This window comes from Salvelinus alpinus, chromosome 8, assembly GCF_045679555.1.
Source record: "Salvelinus alpinus chromosome 8, SLU_Salpinus.1, whole genome shotgun sequence".
In the NCBI taxonomy this organism is placed as follows: domain Eukaryota; kingdom Metazoa; phylum Chordata; class Actinopteri; order Salmoniformes; family Salmonidae; genus Salvelinus; species Salvelinus alpinus.
The window spans coordinates 21425455-21448824 of record NC_092093.1 but is presented as its reverse complement, the minus strand read 5'-3'; the positions used below and the strand labels follow the sequence as shown (position 1 = coordinate 21448824).

Here is a 23370-nt window from a genome sequence, read left to right as displayed (position 1 = left end):
CCTCAATGTACTTGACCTCCACTCCTCCTCTACGTCCTGCTATACAGGAGAATAAACCTATAGATCCTTCAGTAAGTATTCTATTCATACCCCCAATGTATTGAAAATAAAATACACAAGTATTCACTCCCCCAAAGCCAATACTTTGTAAAAGCACCTTTTGCGACTATTACAGCTTTGAGTCATCTTGGTTATGTCAGTTTCAGGATTTCAGTTTCAGGATTTTTTCCCATTCTTCCGTGCAGATTTTCCCAAGATCTGTTAAATTGGATGCGGTGTACAGCAATCTTCAAATAATTCCACAGATTGTCAGTGGGACTCAAGTCTGGGCTTTAACATTCATGTTCTGAAGCCAGAAATAAGATTTTTGTGCAGAAGGAACATTTCTGGAATCTTTTATTTCAGCTCATGAAACCAACACATTAGATGTTGCGTTTATATTTTAGTTCAAATATATTTATTTTCCTCTTCCTGTTAAGCTGGCGAAACCACTGCGCTCTACCTGCCTTTTCCACTCTTCTCCTCCCTCCCTCAACGCAGTACTACGCTTCCCAATCCCAAATGTCCTACTCTTTCTCCACCCTCCCTATACTACATCTGTCACCAGCTGTCCTACTCTCCCCCATTCCTCTCTCTCCTCCACTCCACTGAGGCCAGTGGTGTAAGTCAGTCTTTTAATGACCTGTTTTCAGCTGGGAATGCCACGATAAGGAGAGTGACGGGGGAAATCTGAAGGAAGAACGGATTAGTGGGAAAGAGAATGAGAAAGAGCGAGTGAGAGAGGGGGACTTAAGTCCAGATTGCTCGTTTTCCTGTGACAGCTGGACTGAATGTTAAATGGCACTGTCTCAGTCTGCACCGTCCAATCAAACTGTCTGCTCAGCCTTATTATATAAAGCACACTCAAACCTAACCATGCAGAGGGTGCTTCTTTCCTCAGTGTGTATGTATGTACGTACTACCTACAGTGTGTGTGTGTGTGTGTGTGTTTGTGTGCATGCATGCATGTATGTACTACCTACAGAGTGTGTGTGTGTGTACAGTATGTGTTCAGAGGTAGCCTCCTAAGTGTGTGTGCTTAGTAATTCATCTGAACTCTGTCTGTATAGCTGTCTGTATAGCTGTGCATGTTGGGGCAAGCAAAGGATCTCACCTCTATTTGCCAGTCAGACCCATCATGAAGGGTGATTCAATGCACAGGAGGAGGACAGCAAGGTAACACCCCAGTCATCAGCTTATGCCTGGCTTACACAACCGTCACTCATCCTTGCGAGCCAGACAGACCAGGAGGATTCAGGTTAAGATGTTACCCTCGGTTTCCCTTTCGGTCTCGCTCTTTTTCTCCCTTTCTGCATGCGTCTGTCGTTCTCCCTCTCCTTACATGTCTATCATTTTTAGACTTTGTTTTGTCTCTTTCAAACTGAAACAAAGATGGCCAATTAACTTCTTGTGGCTGCAGGGGTAGTATTGAGTAGCTTGGACAAAAGGTGCACAGAGGTGCCCAGAGAAAACGGCCTGCTCCTCAGTCATAGTTGGTAATATATGCATATTATTATTAGTATTGGATAGAACACACTCTGAAGTTTCTAAAACTGTTTGAATTATGTCTGTGAGTATAACAGAGCAAAAACATGAGAAGTTCCACTTCCTGTTTGGATTTTTTCTGAGGCTGGTAGATTTTCAACCAAGCTCCCATTGAAATTACAGCGAGATAGATGACTTTTCACTTCCTACGGCTTCCACTAGATGTCAACAGTCAATAGAACTTTGTCTGATGACTCTACTGTGAAGGGGGGCCCGAAGGAGACAGGAATGAGTCACCACTGCCATGAGGTGACCATTTGTTCACCATGCGCGTTCACATAAGAGGGAGCTCCGTTCCATCGCTCATCTGAAGTCAATGTAATTCTCCGGTTGGAACGTTATTCAAGATGTATGTTAAAAACATTCTAAAGATTGATTCAATACATCGTTTGACATGTTTCTACGGACTGTTACGGAACTTTTGGACATTTTGCCAGGTTTTAGTGAACGCGCTTTCCTAACATTGGATTTGTATACCAAACACGCGACAAAAATAGCTATTATGGACATAGATGGACATTACCGAAAAAAAACGAACATTTCTTGTGGAAGTGGGAGTCCTAGGAGTGCATTCCGACGAAGATCAACAAAGTGAAGATTTATAATGCTTTTTATGAATTTTGTTGACTGCACAATTTGGCGGGTAACTGTATGACTTGCTTTTGTGGCTGAACGCTGTTTTCAGATTATTGAATATTGTGTTTTGCCGTAAAGCTTTTTGAAATCTGACACAGCGGTTGCATTAAGAACAAGTGTATCTTTAATTCTATGTAAAACATGTATCTTTCATCAAAGTTTATGATGAGTATTTCTGTTATTTGTCTTGGCTCTCCGCAATTTCTCAGGATATTTTGGAGGCATTTCTGAACATGGCGCCAATGTAAACGGAGGTTTTTGGATATAAATATGAACTTAATTGAACAAGACATGTATTGTGTAATATAAAGTCCTATGAGTGTCATCTGATAAAATTAATCACTAACCTTTGATGATCTTCATCTCTATGTGCTATTTGTGACTCCTCTCTTAGGCTGGAAAAATGGATGAATTTTTCTTTGAGTTGGTGGTTATTCAGCCCTACTTATTCACTACACAAAGGAATAACCTCAACCGATTTCCAAGGACTGGTGACATCCAGTGGAAGCGGTAGGAACTGCAAGCAAGTCCATTAGAAATCTGATGTCTCAAAAAATCTCATTGAAAAGACAGTGACATCAAAAAAATACAAATTCTGAATGGTTTGTCCTCAGGGTTTTGCCTGCTACATAAGTTATGTTATTCTCACAGACATGATTCAAACAGTTTTAGAAACTCCAAAGTGTTTTCTATCCAAATCTACTAATAATATGCATATCTTATATTCTGGGGATGAGTAGCAAGCAGTTGAATTTTGGCATGCTATTTTTCCCGAAAGTGAAAATGCTGCCCCCTGCCCTCAAGAAGTTAAGAGGCTCCTCTGTCCTCCACTCGTTACCTGTATTAATGGCACCTGTTTGAACTTGTTATCAGTATAAAAGACACCTGTCCACAACCTCAAACAGTCACACTCCACTATGGCCAAGACCAAAGAGCTGTCAAAGGACACCAGAAACAAAATTGTAGACCTGCACCAGGCTGGGAAGACAATCTGCAATAGGTAAGCAGCTTGGTTTGAATAAATCAACTGTGGGAGCAATTATTAGGAAATGGAAGACATACAAGACCACTGATAATCTCCCTCGATCTGGGGCTCCACGCAAGATCTCACCCCGTGGGGTCAAAATTATCACAAGAACGGTGAGCAAAAATCCCAGAACCACACAGGGGGACCTAGTGAATGACCTGCAGAGAGCTGGGACCAAAGTAACAAAGCCTACCATCAGTAACACACTACGCCGCCAGGGACTCAAATCCTGCAGTGCCAGACGTGTCCCCCTGCTTAAGCCAGTACATGTCCAGGCCCGTCTGAAGTTTGCTAGAGAGCATTTGGATGATCCAGAAGAAGATTGGGAGAATGTCATATGGTCAGATGAAACCAAAATAGAACTTTTTGGTAAAAACTCAACTCGTCGTGTTTGGAGGACAAAGAATGCTGAGTTGCATCCAAAGAACACCATACCTACTGTGACACATGGGGGTGGAAACATCATGCTTTGGGGCTGTTTTTCTGCAAAGGGACCAGGACGACTGATCCGTGTAAAGGACAGAATGAATGGGGCCATGTATCGTGAGATTTTGAGTGAAAACTTCCTTCCATCAGCAAGGGCATTGAAGATGAAACGTGGCTGGGTCTTTCAGCATGACAATGATCCCAAACACACCGCCTGGGCAACGAAGGAGTGGCTTCGTAAGAAGCATTTCAAGGTCCCGGAATGGCCTAGCCAGTCTCCAGATCTCAACCCCATAGAAAATCTTTTGGAGGGAATTGAAAGTCCGTGTTGCCCAGCAACAGCCCCAAAACATCACTGCTCTAGAGGAGATCTGCATGGAGGAATGGGCCAAAATACCAGCAACAGTGTGTAAAAACCTTGTGAAGACTTACAGAAAACATTTGACCTCTGTCATTGCCAACAAAGGGTATAACAAAGTATTGAGATAAACTTTTGTTATTGACCAAATACTTATTTTCCACCATAATTTGCAAATAAATTCATAAAAAATCGTACAATGTGATTTTCTGGATTTTTTTCTTCTCATTTTGTCTGTCATAGTTGAAGTGTACCTATGATGAAAATTACAGGCCGCTCTCATCTTTTTAAGTGGGAGAACTTGAACAATTGGTGGCTGACTAAATACTTTTTTGCCCCACTATGTTTGAGGAATTTTAATTATGAGATTTCTGTTGTTTGAATTTGGCGCCCTGCACTTTCACTGGCTGTTGTCATATCGATCCCGTTACCGGGATTGCAGCCCTGAGAAGATTTATTAAGCCTAGACCTCACAGTTGAGGAGAAGGTCCCTTAAGGTTTTTGTGGTTTCATATGGTCGTTCAATCCGATGCGTCATGGGTGAACTCAGGTTCAATAACAGGCATAGACAGAGATGATGTCACACACACAGACACGGACGGACAGACAGAAGCAGACACACGGATGGAGAAACGGACGCAGACACATGCATGCAAACACGCGTACACACACACTAGGCTCAACTGCTCCTGATTGTTAAGTTCATGTTTTAAGTACCCCTATATCTGTTATTACGGTGCTATCACTCTTATTGGTGCGCTTGCGCAGGAGTCTCGTTGTTGATGAACCATGGCCTGAGTGCGATGGCAACCATGTATATATTGTGCTAATACGGTTAAGTAAACGTTGTTAAACTGGAACCTTGTCGTTGTGTCATTTTAAATTAACAATAATCACACCAACACTTAGTGTTTAGAGTCCAATGAGAGCCATTCAAATTAGCCTACTCTACAGCCTACTCTTACAATGTAAAAATTCTCCATCAGGGCTGGCTGAAAACTATCAAAGGAAACCTTACAAAGACTGCCTCAATATCCAAGTTCTCACTACACACAGAAGGGCACACTAAGAGTTTTGCTGAAACCAAGAATCCTGTGCCAAAGTGGGCTCTGAAACATTACTTAAACGATAAACGATTTAATAGTCAGAGCCAAGCCGATAATTCATAACATTTTTTAAGCAAAGACATCCATATCTGCCAGGCAAGTAATAGTGTGTGTGTGTGTGTGTGTGTGTGTGAGCTCGCTTCCCTACAGTATCTCATAGCTCAACGTATAAAAGTTTCCCCTAACCACAGATCTAAAAATCAGATTACTCCCCCCAATCCTAACCATAAGCATTAAAGATATGAAAAAGGATCTGACCCTGAATCTGTGCTTAGAGAAGGTCCTAGCCTTAACTAGCCTCCTCACCACCTTGTCACAGCATGCAATCACTGATGGTGAGTGACTGGAGAGAGAGACAGAGACAGCAGCAGGATGTGATGTGATGAAAAAAATGAAACCGTAAAGCGGACCCTGTACTGCATGGCAGCCTGATTTGTGGTTCCCGACTGGTTGACAGTCACGGCAGCAAGGTTAAGTGTTCTTACCGTCAGGAAGCTTTCTCAACCGTTCCGAGAAGACTTAAGAGAATCAAGACAATGTTGCCAAATGAGCACCAAGTATTTGTTCACGTGACCCTGTATGCGAACAAGGTTTTCAAGAACACACAGCTCTGTTTTGACCAATGATTTATATAAATCCTGGATTGCTGATTCTATGTATTGGCCATTGAGGGGCTTGGAAGCCACTGGTCAGCCATATTGGCACTCCCCAGTAGGATCAGTCCTCCATAGGAATGAATGGAATTCTACAGTATTTTAATTAAATGTTAAGGACACATTTTTACATATTTAAGTAGTTTTGTTGTAGTGCATATATAATCTCAAAATTACACGTAAAACATTTTTTGTTGTGATTTGTCAATATGTGTTCTCCTCACATAATATCATTTAAGAGTATCCATTAAGGTGTCTAATAAAATAAAGGTGGAAAAACAAATGTAGACCAATGCATTTCTATAGCTACCATAATATTTTCTGCAATGAGGGAGTGCCAAGATGGAGGCAAAGGAGTCAGCATAGCACCCCCTATCAGCCATCTAGTGTGTATATAAATCATTGGTTTTGACACCTGCTACTGATCTGAATGGCACAGCTATTGCTGTGACCTTACTATTGCAACGACATCTGTATATGATTTCTACTGCTGAATATTTAATGGAATGCTATCCATCTCATCACGTCTCAAGGTTCTATGCAGAGCCCTACTGCTTGTTTACAAAATAGAATATTTAGCTACTATTTCTAGTACTCCTAAATAAGAGGCTAATAAACTATGGTTACGTGTTGTGAAGTAAGCAATTATCACTTGCTTTGGCTATTGTACTAATAAATACAAGAGTATAAATTACAACGTAGCAACAATGTATCCCACAGGGATGCAAACTGATTATGGCCCAAAAAGGTGAGCAAACATTTTTGCACGGAAATGTGAGAAATCTGTGTAAACTGCAAGAAAATGTGCCTATTTTCAGAATGAGTGTCACCATACCAACATTTTCACTAACGATGTGATACCAAGCCAAGTATCACAATACCGAGTGGTAGTGGCCAATGGGGAGCGCTCTCTGTCCACAAGGACAAAATGTTGCCGTTTTAAAGCTAGTTCCCTGCAACTCTATACATTTTACCATGGGGCAGAGAGAAAATATTAGTTTCTTGCAGTTCTATACTTTTTTTGCTGGGACTGAGAAATAAAAAGGTAATCTGTTTTAAAGCTAATTTCCTGCAATTCTGCACATTTTGCCATGGCTTATGCCGTGTTGTTATGCTATCTGAGAAACTCATCAAATCAATGGGGGCCTCATGCCATGACATTTTTTTTATTTTAGATTCTCCCTGACTGTCTACTTTATATTTTTGTGATCTTGTTTAAAGATATCAAATACTGAAAATATTAGTCATTTTTGGGAGTGCCAACAACTATTTAGCAGCGGTGGCGTGCCGCTGCTAAATTAACATAGAGGAAACACTGCACTTTTTACTGTGCAATCGAAAAGGCTACTGCAGAAAATATCTGATTTACTCATATCCATACCTGTGATTGGGCAGGAGGAATGTAGTAAGGAATATAAATACATAATGATCTGCAATTTCATTGATGCAGTAAGGGGACAACACACTAGAGGTCTAAATGAAACCATCATTAGCGTACTCTTCAGACAACTTTACATACAGCTTCACTCTCCCTCCCTCACAAATTCACTCCCTGTCCCACACGTCCTACTTCCTTCACAGAGCTACCAAATGCTAGGCAACAAATAGAATCCTACATATCCACTTCGCTCGCACTGCGAGCTGCTCCAATAATTCAACCGAAACTGCATCACTGTCTGCACACCCTAGCTCGCCATCACGGCTAAGTAACATTTTAAAACTTCTGGAGATGCGCAGAAAGAACGGACAGAGAGAAGCAGCTGATTTGGCTAACGGCTGGTTAGGGGATACGGCTGGCTGTTCATAGCAGTCACACGTGATACTCGATGGAGCACATCGCTCAATGGGTGATACACTCTGCGTTTTACGGATCGTCACGATTCACGTGAATTATTTATTTAGAGATCAAAATGGTGGATATCGCCGAAAAGTGGTGAGTTAACCTTAAATGTAGCTCAAACATCCCTTTATCAAATTACAAAAACCAGAAAGCGTCTAAGGAGACAGAAAATGCAACAGAAATTAACTAGCTCTGCTGCTGGACAAATGTTTGTTTCCATTCCACCTGGTGTCTCATTTAAAATGTGTCTCAGGAAGCCTCCGATCCGACCGGCACAACTGCTTTCTACATCAATCTGGATTCTCATTTGCTCACGTTTTATTGATATGGAGCGAAAACGAGAGAGAAACAAAATCTAATGAGTAGTGGAAAATAGCCACACTCTACATTAAAAGCTTTATTAAATGTTAAAATTGCATCACAACCTCCAAGGTTAACAAACATACATTTACAGCTTTGAGACGCAGCAGAGACAGCGCCACTCGCCATGCCGCGCCCCTCGCAGTTTTCAAAGATAAAAGTTTTCCAGGCTTAAAAGAAGCTTAAAAGTGAACTTAGGTGTAGCTGGACAATTGAAGCAACAGAATAGTTTGTGTGTGTGTGTACACGCTTGTGTGGGTGCGTGTGGAAGCCGTGACCTTGGTGCAGCTTTGTAGAGATCTGGCACCGGTTCCAACTAGGTAGTGTTAACTGCGTTTGTAGTGTTGTTAACAGACATTCTGGCAACACAAACTACCCAGAGAAGCTGTTCCCTGTACAAACCACTCTCTACCCAGAGAAGCTGTTCCCTGTACCAACCACTCTCTACCCAGAGAAGCTGTTCCCTGTACCAACCACTCTCTACCCAGAGAAGCTGTTCCCTGTACCAACCACACTCTACCCAGAGAAGCTGTTCCCTGTACAAACCACTCTCTACCCAGAGAAGCTGTTCCCTGTACAAACACTCTGCCAAGAAAAAAAGATGGGTTCTACGCTGATAAAACCTAAACGAATTAAGTGGAAAATAAAGTGCATAAACCAAAATACAGAAGCAAGGGTTCTGTGCTTACCCATGTGGAGCGGGCCCGTCTTACCTTTGGTGTGTGTGTGTGTGTGTGTGTGACACTGCAAGCTTGCCCAGTCAGAGTGGGTCTGTCTTACCTTTAGGATGTCCTGGGTCTGTGAACTCGTACTTCCCCATTCCCACAGTCCTCAGCATCTGCAGCCCGTTGGGCCCTCTAGGATCATCCTGATAGGCTACTAGAGTAGACGGAAGCGGCGGCACCAACTGCCCATTGGTCAGAGGCAGGACGGGGGGCTGTATGAGGGGGTGAGGCATCAGATGACCGTTCCCCATCACATTTTGGTTGTGTTGGTTGGGGTGTGTCCCACCCGGACCCCCTGAGGTGGAGGAAAGGGGCAAGGAGGCGACAGGGGGCTGGGCCAAGGAGTAGGGTGGCTGGGAGGGCATGTTGAGAACCATGGGGGGGGGTTGGTGTGAGGTGGAGTGTGTGGGTAGCTGGAAGTGGGCTGTCATGAGTGGGTGGGGGTGGGGGGGCATGGGGGATTGGATGGAGGGGGTCACACCTATGATGGGCGACTGGACAGTGACACTGTGGCTGAAGGAGGGGGGGCGGAGGGAATAGGAGTGGGGCAGGAGACTGGATTGGGTCACTGTTACTACTGGAGGTGCCCACGTAGGACCTAGAGAGGGGGGGGGGGGGTAGAGCAGAAAGTGGAAGGGAGAAAGAGTTTTGATTCTTATTACATTAACTAATAACATAATTATCCTTTTAGCTAGCTCAACAAATTGCAGACTGTACAGAGTGGGCTAATGTTCCAGGTTCCATGATTGAGACCAGGAAAACAAATATGTTTACCTGTAACGCAGAGACAAGTAAAAGTTGGCTGGTTTCAGGAAAAGTCTTCTTAAATCGAATTTAATAAACGTATTTTCCAAAAGTGTTAAGGGTCAACTATCTGGTTCATTACAATTGCTTTGTTAAAAAAAATGTAATCAGTTCTCATTAACAATATAAAAATAGCTACATAAAAAAATGAATATACTATGGTTGTCTCTAACAGTACATATAGCTATTTCTAATATGTGCCAAAATAAATACTAATCACTTATAAATAGCGCAAAGGATATGCTATCTAGAATGTAAAACCATCAAATTGTATGCTTGTTTGTCCGACACAAACAGGCTCACCACTGTAGCAGTGTAAACATACATGTAACCCAATGCTACACAATTGACAACAATGACTCCCGCTAGCAGTGCTTAAACTAACAGTTAAACCAATACAAGTACCTAGCTACATCTACGCATTTATTATAGGCTAGGGCTAAACTAGCGCTCAGCATGAGGCTAGCTAGCTAACTTTCGAACCATTAAATTACGGAAAATATATAAATGACTCAAACATCTAACTAGAATGATTCAATTGTCCAACATAAGTATATAACCTGAGGCTTCGATTAACAAAATAAAGTAACCCGGAGTTTAAAAATGTACTGTATATTTACAATTTAGAAAAGTCCGCGACGCCATTTTGTTTTGATTTGCATCATGTCATGCCATGGGCGTATTCATAACGCCGAATCTGTTGCAAAACGTTTCTTAAACGAAACGGGGATGGATCTACCTACCTGCATTTATCCAATATAAAACTCTCGTTTTCCGTTTTGCAACTGTTTGAACTAACGATTACACACCATTCACCTAGCGTGGCCCCATTACTTACAATTCCATTGTCAATGGGGATACTTGGCTAGCATTTTCTAGCTTCGACATAAATGCACCTTAAGCATCACACAACCCATTAAATAGTTAGCGAAACATGTTATCGTACTATGTCGACGTATATTGTGTATAGTTATACATTACACACCTGTAAATCAGGATACATTTTGAGACAACGGGAAGTAGGCTGGTTTGTCAGGAAAACTTCACGCAATCGATTGAGGAAGTGAGGTCACCAGCGTCGCATTAGTGGAAACCAAAACTGTTCTTAGGGCAGGCCTGGTTATAGCGAGATACTGTATGTTCGAGTCGCGTCGTGGACAAATTTAGCATTTTACCTAACTTTAAGCTAATTATCATAACCTGCCACGTTAATTATCCTAACCTGCTACGAAACGTCACTTCTGCCAGTCAAAACCGGCAACTGACCTGAGAACAGTCTTGGTTTTCACTAATGCGATACCACCCAATGTAAATGCAACCAACCAACAGATCTGCTGACTTTATCTAGATAGTGATACCATTACACTTCAGTGCATATTAAAGCATAAACCTGGAGGACTCCAATAATTGTTTTTATTTAACTAGGCAAGTCAGTTAAGAACAAAAATCTTATTTACAATGACAGCCTACCAAAAGGCAAACAGCCTCCTGCCGGGACGGGGCCTGGGATTTAAAAAAATATATATATATACAATATAAATACAAGACACACATCACAACAAGAGAGACACAACACTACATAAAGAGAGACCTAAGACAACAACATAACAAGGCAGCAACACAACATGACAACATGGTAGCAGCACAAAAACATGGTACAAACATTATTGGGCAAAGTCAACAGCACAAAGGTCAAGAAGGTAGAGACAACAATACATCATACAAAGCAGCCACAACTGTCAGTAAGAGTGTCCATGATTTAATCTTTGAATGAAGAGATTGAGATATACCTGTTCAGTTTGAGTGTTTGTTGCAGCTCGTTCCAGTCGCTCGCTGCAGCGAACTGAAAAGAGGAGCAACCCAGGGATGTGTGTGCTTTGGAGACCTTCAACAGAATGTGACTGGCAGAACAGGTGTTCTATTTGGAGAATGAGGGCTGCAGTAGATATCTCAGATAGGGGGGAGTGAGGCCTAAGAGGGTTTTACAAATAAGCATCAACCAGTAGGTCTTGCAACAGGTATACTGTAGAGAGATGACCAGTTTACAGAGGAGTATAGAGTGCAGTGGTGTGTCCTATAAAGAGCATTGGTGGCAAATCTGATGGCCAAATGGTAAAGAACATCTAGCCGCTCAAGAGCACTCTTACCTGCTTATCTATAAATTATGTCTCAGTAATCTAGCATGGGTAGCATGGTCATCTGAATCAGGGTTAGTTTGGCAGCTGGTGTGAAAGAGGAGCAATTACGATAGAGGAAACCAAGTCTAGATTTAACTTTAGCCTGCAGCTTTGATATGTGCTGAGAGAAGGACAGTGCACCGTCTAGCCATTACTCCCAAGTACTTGTATGAGATGACTACCTCAAGCTCTAAACCCTCAGTGGTAGTAATAACACCTGTGGGAAGAGGGGCATTCTTCTTGCCAAACCACATGACCACAATAATGAATAAAAGTAATACAAATTATGGCTCACAAATAATAACAATGTCTTAAAAATTTTAAACACAAAATAAACAACTGACCATATATTGTGACACACCTACAAAAAAAAGATCCGTGATGAGTGTTGTTTACCATGTAGCTAAGTGTATGTATTTACAGTGAGTCGTGGAGCCCATCTGTATGTTCTACCTAGAGTCTAGTACGGGGTCAGTTTTTTGGAGCCAAACACCCCCCACGCCAGCCACATCAATTCTGAACTACTAATATCCGACATCAGGACAGATTTTTCTCCGCAGCCCGACCCACCCTCATAGAATTGTTTCCGAGAGCCGATACATGACCCGCCAAATTACAATTTATTTAATTGTTTATATGACTCCAGATTAGTAGGCTACTATCCCCCTCCCTGGGCAGTAGGCTACTATTCCCCTCCCTGGGCAGTAGGCTACTATTCCCCTCCCTGGGCAGTAGGCTACTATTCCCCTCCCTGGGCAGTAGGCTACTATTCCCCTCCCTGGGCAGTAGGCTACTATTACCCTCCCTGCATGAATTAATTGGTCTGCATGTCTATTCAACATTTGGATAAAAGGAAAACCATGCCATGAATTGAGAACAATGCCTTAAAATGTTTGATGAAATGCGGCACATTGACAACTCAAATTGCTCTGAAAAAAAGTGCCTGCTAATTAGCCTTACCTAATGAAAATCTATAGCCGACATAACAAAACCATTACATTCAATATTGTTTAGATATGGGAAACGGAATACCTAGTCAGTTGCATAACTGAATGCATTCAACCAAAATGTGTCTTCTGCATTTAACCCAACCCCTCTGAATCAAAGATGTGCGGGGGCTGCCTTAAATCGACGTCATCGGCGCCCGGGGAGAAATTGTTGCTTGGAGTTAACTGCCTTGCTCAACCGCAGAACGGCAGATTTACCAACTTGCCGGCTAGGGGATTCGAACCAGCGATCTTTCGGTTACTGGCCCAACGCTCTTAACCACTAGCCTACATGCCACCATAATAATCAAATTGAAACTTAAATAATTACCAGAATCGAATATAGACCGCAAAAATGTATGTACTTATTAGGCTATAGCCTATAGGCTACTCAAACGTGTTGGCCTGAATATGGTATATCAGTGTTATTCAAACTCTTTCAGTAGGGACCCCATTTTTTGGGGGCCAGAATTCCTGAGGACCCAATTTCTGGCGACCCCAAGCCAAATGACTAAAACAATATTTTATTTTATATTAATAACAATCAAATAACATTCAATTCATTACATTTGTCTCTTATCAAAATTAAGAGAACCAATACTTAGATTTACTCAGTAAAATTGTATTTTTCAAATAATTTCTCAATAACGTTTGTATATTCCCACTTTGAATACCACTGGTCTAAATTACCAAAAGCCTGAATTAAAGTAATTACTAACTTATAAACTGAATTATCCAAATCGTAAATAAATACATGCACACACTTTTTGCTGGCTGTGTATCCATCTAAGGGGTTGTTGTCCTTGTCCACAATGACTCCAAAATCCTTCCAAACCAAACCAGGGATTTCATTTACGCAGCACCTGTTTCCACGATGGTGTTGGCCTATTTCAAAACCTCTCTTTTTATTTCCTCGGTTAGGCATTTCTGCATGAGCTAGGCTTGCCAGGGAAAGCACACTAACACGTTGCAATGTATTCTCATGTGGGGGAGATAAATACGTTTTAGCACCACACAAATACCGAACAGCTCCCTCATCCACTGTGTGCACGGCTGGTAGCCTATAGTTCGTTATCAATCAAATGTCACAATACAGTGCAGAGCATTCTATTTGACTGCTGGGAGACCACCAGCTCCGCTAAAAATATTGACAAGTGTGTCGTTTTCAAGTGATTGTTAAATAAATGTTGTCACTATTTGGTTTTATCTTCACCTCTCAAAGAACAGTCAGACAATTTCTTGGGCCACTATACCTATTTTGCCAGTTGGACTGGGCTCCTTTACGACACGAACCCTACTAATCCATCACGGCTGGTCTGCCAACGGAACCACACGAGGAGGCTACAACAGACTTCATCCATCGCGATGTCCCTCTAAGGCCCTTCTGCTAGCTTGCTAACCCCGGCCCGCTAGCTGTCTGAATCGCCGTGTCTCCAGCCAGCTTAACTACTCACTGGACCCCTATGATCACTCGGCTACGCATGCCTCTCCCTAATGTCAATATGCCTTGTCCATTGCTGTTCTGGTTAGTGATTATTGTCTTATTTCACTGTAGAGCATCGAGCCCTGCTCAATATGCCTTAGCTAACCCTTCAGTTCCACCTCCCACACATGCGGTGACATCACCTGGTTTAAATGATGTTTCTAGAGACAATCTCTTTCTCATCGTCACTCTATGCCTAGGTTTACCTCCACTGTATTCACATCCTACCATACCTTTGTCTGTTCATTATCCCTTGAATCTATTCTATCGCGTCAGAAACCTGTTCCTTTTACTCTCTGTTCCGAATGTACTAGATGACTAGTTCTTATAACCTTCAGCCATACCCTTATCCTACTCCTCCTCTGGTGATGTAGAGGTTAACCTTTCTAGGCCCTGACAACATTCCGCTGAAAAGGCAGCGCAGGAAATTAAAAAATATTCTTTAGAAATATGTAACACATTAACAAGTCCAATACAGCAAATTAAAGATAAACATCTTGTTAATCTACCCATCGTCTCCGATTTAAAAAATGTTTTACAGCGAAAACACAACATATGATTATGTTAGATCACCGCCAAGTCCAAATACAGCCATTTTCCCAGCCAAAGATAGGAGTCACAAAAAGCAGAAATAGAGATCAAATTAATCACTAACCTTTGATGATCTTCATCAGATGACACTCATAGGACATCATGTTACACAATACATGTATGTTTTGTTCGATAATATGCATATTTATATAAAAAAAATCTCAGTTTACATTGGCGCCATGTTCAGAAATGCCTCCAAAATAGCCGAAGAAATTGCAGAGCCACATCAAATAACAGAAATACTCATCATAAACTTTGATGAAAGATACATGTTTTACATAGAATTAAAGATACACTTGTTCTTAATGCAACCGCTGTGTCAGATTTCAAAAAAACTTTACGGAAAAAGCACACGATGCAATAATCTGAGACGGCGCTCAGATATAACAACATTTCTCCGCCATGTTGGAGTCAACAGAAATACGAAATTACATCATAAATATTCCCTTACCTTTGATGATCTTCATCAGAATGCACTTCCAGGAATCCTAGTTCCACAATAAATTGTTGTTTTGTTCGATAATATCCATTATTTATGTCCAAGTAGCTACTTTTGTAAGCACGTTTAGTACACATAGCCAAACGCTCGCGCAGATCCAGGCAAACGTCAGACGCAAACTTCAAAAAGTGATATTACAGGTCCTCGTGCTACTAGATCTTAGTGCTGCCTTTGACACCATCGATCACCACATTCTTTTGGAGAGACTGGAAACCCAAATTGGTCTACACGGACAAGTTCTGGCCTGGTTTAGATCTTACCTGTCGGAAAGATATCAGTTTGTCTCTGTGAATGGTTTGTCCTCTGACAAATCAACTGTACATTTCGGTGTTCCTCAAGGTTCCGTTTTAGGACCACTATTGTTTTCACTATATATTTTACCTCTTGGGGATGTTATTCGAAAACATAATGTTAACTTTCACTGCTATGCGGATGACACACAGCTGTACATTTCAATGAAACATGGTGAAGCCTCAAAATTGCCCTCGCTAGAAGCCTGTGTTTCAGACATAAGGAAGTGGATGGCTGCAAACTTTCTACTTTTAAACTCGGACAAAACAGAGATGCTTGTTCTAGGTCCCAAGAAACAAAGAGATCTTCTGTTAAATCTGACAATTAATCTTGATGGTTGTAAAGTCGTCTCAAATAAAACTGTGAAGGACCTCGGCGTTACTCTTGACCCTGATCTCTCTTTTGACGAACATATCAAGACTGTTTCAAGGACAGCTTTTTTCCATCTACGTAACATTGCAAAAATCTGAAATTTTCTGTCCAAAAATGATGCAGAAAAATTAATCCATGCATTTGTTACTTCTAGGTTAGACTACTGCAATGCTCTACTTTCCGGCTACCCGGATAAAGCACTAAATAAACTTCAGTTAGTGCTAAATACGGCTGCTAGAATCCTGACTAGAACCAAGAAATTTGATCATATTACTCCAGTGCTAGCCTCCCTACACTGGCTTCCTGTTAAGGCAAGGGCTGATTTCAAGGTTTTACTGTTAACCTATAAAGCGTTACATGGGCTTGCTCCTACCTATCTTTCCGAGTTGGTCCTGCCGTACATACCTACACGTACGCTACGGTCACAAGACGCAGGCCTCCTAATTGTCCCTAGAATTTCTAAGCAAACAGCGGGAGGCAGGGCTTTCTCCTATAGATCTCCATTTTTATGGAATAGTCTGCCTACCCATGTGAGAGACGCAGACTCGGTCTCAACCTTTAAGTCTTTACTGAAGACTTATCTCTTCAGTAGGTCATATGATTGAGTGTAGTCTGGCCCAGGAGTGTGAAGGTGAACGGAAAGGCTCTGGAACAACGAACCGCCCTTGCTGTCTCTGCCTGGCCGGTTCCCCTCTCTCCACTGGGATTCTCTGCCCCTAACCCTATTACAGGGGCTGAGTCACTGGCTTACTGGTGCTCTTTCATGCCGTCCCTAGGAGGGGTGCGTCACTTGAGTGGGTTGAGTTACTGACGTGATCTTCCTGTCTGGGTTGGCGCCCCCCCTTGGTTTGTGCTGTGGTGGAGATCTTTGTGGGCTATACTCGGCCTTGTCTCAGGATTATAAGTTGGTGGTTGAAGATATCCCTCTAGTGGTGTGGGGGCTGTGCTTTGGCAGAGTGGGTGGGGTTATATCCTTCCTGTTTGGCCCTGTCCGGGGGTATCATCGGATGGGGCCACAGTGTCTCCTGACCCCTCCTGTCTCAGCCTCCAGTATTTATGCTGCAGTAGTTTATGTGTCGGGGGGCTAGGGTCAGTTGGTTATACCTGGAGTACTTCTCCTATCTTATCCAGTGTCCTGTGTGAATTTAAGTATGCTCTCTCTAATTCTCTCGTTCTCTCTTTCTTTCTCTCTCTCGGAGAACCTGAGCCCTAGGACCATACGTCACGGCAAACCGGGCATGATGACTCCTTGCTGTCCCCAGTCCACATGGCCTTGCTGCTGTTCCAGTTTCAACTGTTCTGCCTGCTGTTATGGAACCCCTACCTGTTCAACTCTTAATGATCGGCTATGAAAAGCCAACTGAAAATTATTCCTGATTATTATTTGACCATGCTTGTCATTTATGAACATTTTGAAAATCTTGGCTCTCTCTAATTCTCTCCTTCTCTCTTTCTTTCTCTCTCTCGGAGGACCGGAGCCCTAGGACCATACGTCAGGACTACCGGGCATGATGACTCCTTGCTGTCCCCAGTCCGCCTGGCCCTGCTGCTATTCCAGTTTCAACTGTTCTGCCTGCGGTTATGGAACCCCTACCTGTCCCAGACCTGCTGTTTTCAATTCTTAATGATCGGCTATGAAAAGCCAACTGACATTTATTCCTGATTATTATTTGACCATGCTTGTCATTTATGAACATTTTGAAAATCTTGGCTCTCTCTAATTCTCTCCTTCTCTCTCTCTCGGAGGACCTGGGACCGTGCGTCGGGGCTGCCGGGCGTGATGGCTCCTTGCTGTCCCCAGTCCTCCTGGCCTTGCTGCTATTCCAGTTTCAGCTGTTCTGCCTGCGGTTATGGAACCGCCACCTGTCCCGGACCTGCTATTTTCAACTCTTGATGATCGGCTATGAAAAGCCAACTGAAAATTATTCATGATTATTATTTGACCATGCTTGTAACTTATGAACATTTTGAACATCTTTGCATAGTTCTGTTATAATCTCCACCCAGCACAGCCAGAAGAGGACTGGCCACCCCTCATAGCCTGGTTCCTCTCTAGGTTTCTTCCTAGGTTTTGGCCTTTCTAGGGAGTTTTTCCTAGCCACCGTGCTTCTACACCTGCATTGCTTGCTGTTTGGGGTTTTAGGCTGGGTGTCTGTACAGCACTTCGAGATATTAGCTGATGTACGAAGGGCTATATAAAATAAACTTGATTTGATTTGAATAAACTTGTCAAACTAAGTAGAGAATCAATCTTTAGGATGTTGTTATCATAAATATTCAATAACGTTCCAACCTGGAGAATTCCTTTGTGTCCATAGAAGTAATGGAACGCAAGTCGATACCATGTGGAATGCGCTTGACCAGGACCTGGCACTCTGCCAGACCACTGACTCAAACAGCTCCCATCCAGCTCAACATCACAGTAGAAGCTTCATTCAACGTTCTACAGACTGTTGACATCTGGTGGAAGGCGTAAGAAGTGACAGATCCATATCCCACTGGGATTTCAATAGGCGATGAGTTGAAAATTTACCAGCCTAAGAATTCTTACTTCCTGTTTGGATTTTTTCTCAGGTTTTTGCCTGCCATATGAGTTCTGTTATACTCACAGACATCATTCAAACAGTTTTAGAAAATTCAGAGTGTTGTATATCCAATAGTAACAATAATATGCATATATTAGCATCTGGGACAGAGTAGGAGGCAGTTCACTCTGGGCACGCTATTCATCCAAAGTGAAAATGCTGCCCCCTATCCCTAAAAAGTTAACCCAGGCCCCCACTACTACACCTATTCCCCAGGCGCTCTCATTTGTTGACTTCTGTAACCGTAAAAGCCTTAGTTTCATGCATGTTAACATTAGAAGTCTCCTCACCAAGCATGTTTTATTCACTGCCTTAGTACACTCTGCCAACCCGGATGTCCTAGCCGTGTCTGAATCCTTGCTTAGGAAGACTACCAAAAACCCTGAAATTTCCATCCCCAACTATAACATTTTCCAACAAGATAGAACTGCCAAAGGGGGCGGAGTTGCAATCTACTGCAGAGATAGACTGCAGAGTTCTGTCATACTATCCAGGTCTGTGCCCAAACAATTCGAGCTTCTACTTCTAAAAATCCACCTTTCCCGAAACAAGTCTCTCACCGTTGCCGCTTGCTATTGACCAACCTCTGCCACCAGCTGTGCCCTGGACACCATATGTGAATTGATTGCCCCCCATCCATCTTCAGTGCTCGTGCTGCTAGGTGACCTAAACTGGGACATGCTTAATACACCGGCCATCTTACAATCTAAGCTTGATGCCCTCAATCTCACACAAATTATCAATGAACCTACCAGGTACAACCCCAAATCCGTAAACACGGGCACGCTCATAGATATCATCTTAACCAACTTTCCCTCCAAATACATCTCTGCTGTCTTCAACCAAGATCTCAGCGATCACTGCCTCATGGCCTGCATCCGTAATGGGTCTGCGGTCAAACGACCACACCTCATCACTGTCAAACGCTCCCTAAAACACTTCAGCGAGCAGGCCTTTCTAATCGACCTGGCCCGGGTATCCTGGAAGGATATTGACCTCATCCCGTCAGTAGAGGATGCCTGGTTATTCTTTAAAAAGTGTCTTCCTCACCATCTTAAATAAGCATGCCCCATTCCAAAAAAATTGAGCCAGGAACAGATATAGCCCTTTGTTCACTCCAGACCTGACTGCCCTCGACCAGCACAAAAACATCCTGTGGCGTATTGCATTGGCATCAAATAGCCCCCGTGATATGCAACTTTTCAGGGAAGTTAGGAACCAATACTCACAAGCAGTTAGGAAAACTAAGCCTAGCTTTTTCAAACAGAAATTTGCATCCTGTAGCACAAACTCCAAAAACTTATTGGACACTGTAAAGTCCATGGAGAATAAGAGCACCTCCTCCCAGCTGCCCACTGCACTGAGGCTAAAAAACACTGTCACCACCGATAAATAGCGATCATTTTTTAATCTCAATAAGCATTTTTCTATGGCTGGCCATGCTTTCCACATGGCTACACCTACCCCGGTCACCTGCCCTGCACCCCCACAGCAACTTGCCCAAGCCTCACCCATCTCCTTCACCCAAATCCAGATAGCTGATGTTCTGAAAGAACTTCAAAATCTGGACCCCTACAAATCAGCCGGGCTAGACAATCTGGACCCTCTCTTTCTAAAATGATCTGCCAAAATTGTTGCAACCCCTATTACTAGCCTGTTCAACCTCTTTCGTATTGTCTGAGATTCCCAAAGATTGGAAAGCTGCCATGGTCATCCCCATCTTCAAAGGGGGAGACACTCTAGACCCAAACTTCTACAGATCTATATCTATCCTACCCTGCCTTTCTAAGGTCTTCGAAAGCCACGTAAACAAACAGATCACCGACCACTTCAAATCCCACCGTAACTTCTCCTCTGTGCAATCTGGCTTCCGAGCTGGTTATGGGTGCACCTCAGCCACGCTCAAGGACCTAAACGATATCATAACTGCCATCGATAAGAGACAATACTGTGCAGCCATCTTCGTCGACCTGGCCAAGGCTTTCGAGTCTGTCAATCACCACATTCTTATCGGCAGACTCAACAGCCTTGGTTTCTCAAATGACTGCCTCGCCTGGTTCACCAACTACTTCTCTGATAGAGTTCAGTGTGTCAAATCGGAGGGCATGTTGTTCGGACCTCTGGCAGTCTCTATGAAGGGTGCCACAGTGTTCAATTCTCGCGCCGACTCTTTTCTCTGTATATCAATGATGTCGCTCTTGCTGCTAGTGATTCTCTGATCCACCTCTACGCAGACGACACCATTCTGTATACATCTGGCCCTTCTTTGGACATGGTGCTAACTAATCTCCAGACGAGCTTCAATGCCATACAACTCTCCTTCCGTGGCATCCAACTACTCTTAAATGCAAGTAAAACTAAATGCATGCTCTTCAACCGATCGCTGCCCGCACCTGCCCGCCCGTCCAGCATCACTATTCTTGACGGTTCTGACCTAGAATATGTGGACCACTACAAATACCTAGGTGTCTGGTTAGACTGTAAACACTACTTCCAGACTCACATTAAGCATTTCCAATCCAAAATTAAATCTATAAATCGGCTTCCTATTTCGCAACAAAGCATCCTTCACTCATGCTGCCAAACATACCCTCGTAAAACTGACTATCCTACCGACTCTCGACGATGTCATTTACAAAATAGCCTCCAACACTCTACTCAACAAATTGGATGCAGTCTATCACAGTGCCATCTCTTTATCACCAAAGCCCCATATACTACCCACCACTGCGACCTATACGCTCTCTCGTTGGCTGGCACTCACTTCATACTCATTGCCAAACCCACTGGCTACAGGTCATCTACAAGTCTTTGCTAGGTAACGCCCTGCCTTCTCAGTTCACTGGTCACCATAGCAGCACCCACCCGCAGCACGCGGTCCAGCAGGTATATTTCACTGGTCACCCCCAAAGCCAATTCCTCCTTTGGCCGCCTTTCCTTCCAGTTCTCTGCTGCCAATGACTGGAACGAACAGCAAAAACCATTGAAGCTGGAGACTCATATCTCCCTCACTAACTTCAAGCACCAGCTGTCAGAGCAGCTCACAGAGCATTGCACCTGTACATAGCCCATCTGTAAATAGCCCATCCAACTACCTCATCCCCATACTGTATTTATTTATCTTGCTCCTTTGCACCCCAGTATCTCTACTTACACATTCATATTCTGCACATCTATCACTCCAGTCTCTGTCACTCCAGTGTTTAATTGCTACATTGTAATTATTTCACCACTATGACCTATTTATTGCCTTACCTCCCTTATCTTACCTCATTTGCACACACTGTATATATACTTTTTTTCTACTGTATTATTGACTGTATGTTTGTTTACTCCATGTGTAACTCTGTGTTGTTGTATGTGTCGAACTGCTTTGCTTTATCTTGGCCAGGTCGCAGTTGTAAATGAGAACTTGTTCTCAACTAGCCTACCTGGTTAAATAAAGGTGAAATAAAGGTGAAATAAAACATGTGTGATTATTACACATTTAGCTCTATCAGAGTTATACAACAAGTAACTCCATGCTTTTGATGATCAGTAAACATGCAATTTCAGATACTTGAGGGTAACCTATCCATTTGGTATGTAGCTAGCTAGCTTTCTAAGCAAACATCGTGTCATTTAGCTTGCCTCAGAGATGAGGCTTTTGGACAGAGCTTGACATCGGCAAAATCCTCATCCTGGTAAAGTTGTAAGTCGGACCTACTGTCCCTCTTCTGCTGCTTGAAAGGCAGAGCCCACGAAGGATGTGAAATCACCCTCAACCACTCATACTTGTCAGGTATAATACACACATTTTTATATCAAATATCCAATTAAATGGTGGCCAATATTGAGAGATATCGTGAGGCTATTTGTAGTTATGATCTATGCGTTTCAAGAGGTGATGAAATCGCAACCAAATAGTTAACATTTATTAAACAATCTCTTGAAAACAGCACTCAGTTGTCAATGGTTTTAGCTGAGCTGGGGTGTCCTTGCCCAAAGACTTTTCCGTTATGAAGAAAGGATTAGTAGTGTGCGGAACAGCAGCCATCCACAGCAGCACAGCGTCACCTTGTGGCCAGGAGGCCTTGGTGCTTTTGGACTCATTCCTGAAGAGATGGACAGAAAGACGTCTCAGAGCGGGACTAAAGGGTCTGACGGAGAGGGCAGGGTTGAGGGAGCATCGCTTCCTCTTGGTTTTATTCTGCTAATGAATTATTCATGATTGATGTTACCATTATTGCACAACCGAATCATTTCTGCAACAACTGTCAGAAACCATCTCAGGGAAGCTCATCTGCATGCACGTCATCCACACCATGGTCTTAACCTGACTGCAGTTCAGCGTCTTAACCGACAACGAACACAATGGCCTTTTAATCAATATGCAATTTGAATGCACAGAGTTACAGAGATACCGTGACGAGAACCTGATGCCCACTTTTGTGCCATTCATCCGCCGCCATCACCTCATGTTTCAGCATGATAATGCACAGCCCCATGTCGCAAGGATCTGTACACAATAACTGGAAACTGAAGATGTCCCAGTTCTTCCATGGCCTGCATACTCACCAGACATGTCACCCATTGAGCATGTGTGGGATGCCCTGGATCGATGTGTTCAACAGTGTTCCAGTTCCTGCCAATATCCAACAACTTCGCACAGCCACTGGAGTGTGGGACAACATTCCACAGGCCACAATCAACAGCCTGATCAACTGTATTGAATTCATATTTTTGTTCAGTGTAGATGAAGTGGAGGAGATAGGTTAAATAAGGACTTTTAAGCCTTGAGACAATTAAGACAGATTGTGTATGTGTGCCAATCAAGACGGTGAATGGGCAAGACAACATATTGAAGTGCCTTTGAACCGGGTATTGT

At 43.0% G+C, this 23370-nt stretch overlaps 1 protein-coding gene across 3 annotated transcripts in view; it reads right to left on the bottom strand.

Moving 5' to 3' along the window:
- Positions 1-23370, bottom strand: part of LOC139582718 (kelch-like protein 29) — a 341969-nt gene that overhangs the window by 107910 nt on the left and 210689 nt on the right. For 2 of the 3 annotated variants that reach the window (XM_071412971.1, XM_071412973.1), the window contains one exon: positions 8771-9313. In XM_071412971.1, coding sequence (XP_071269072.1) covers positions 8771-9313 — 543 coding nt within the window. Of the gene's footprint in view, positions 1-8770; positions 9314-10139; positions 10180-23370 lie in introns of those variants that run through there. The other variant, XM_071412974.1, reaches the window with a different exon arrangement.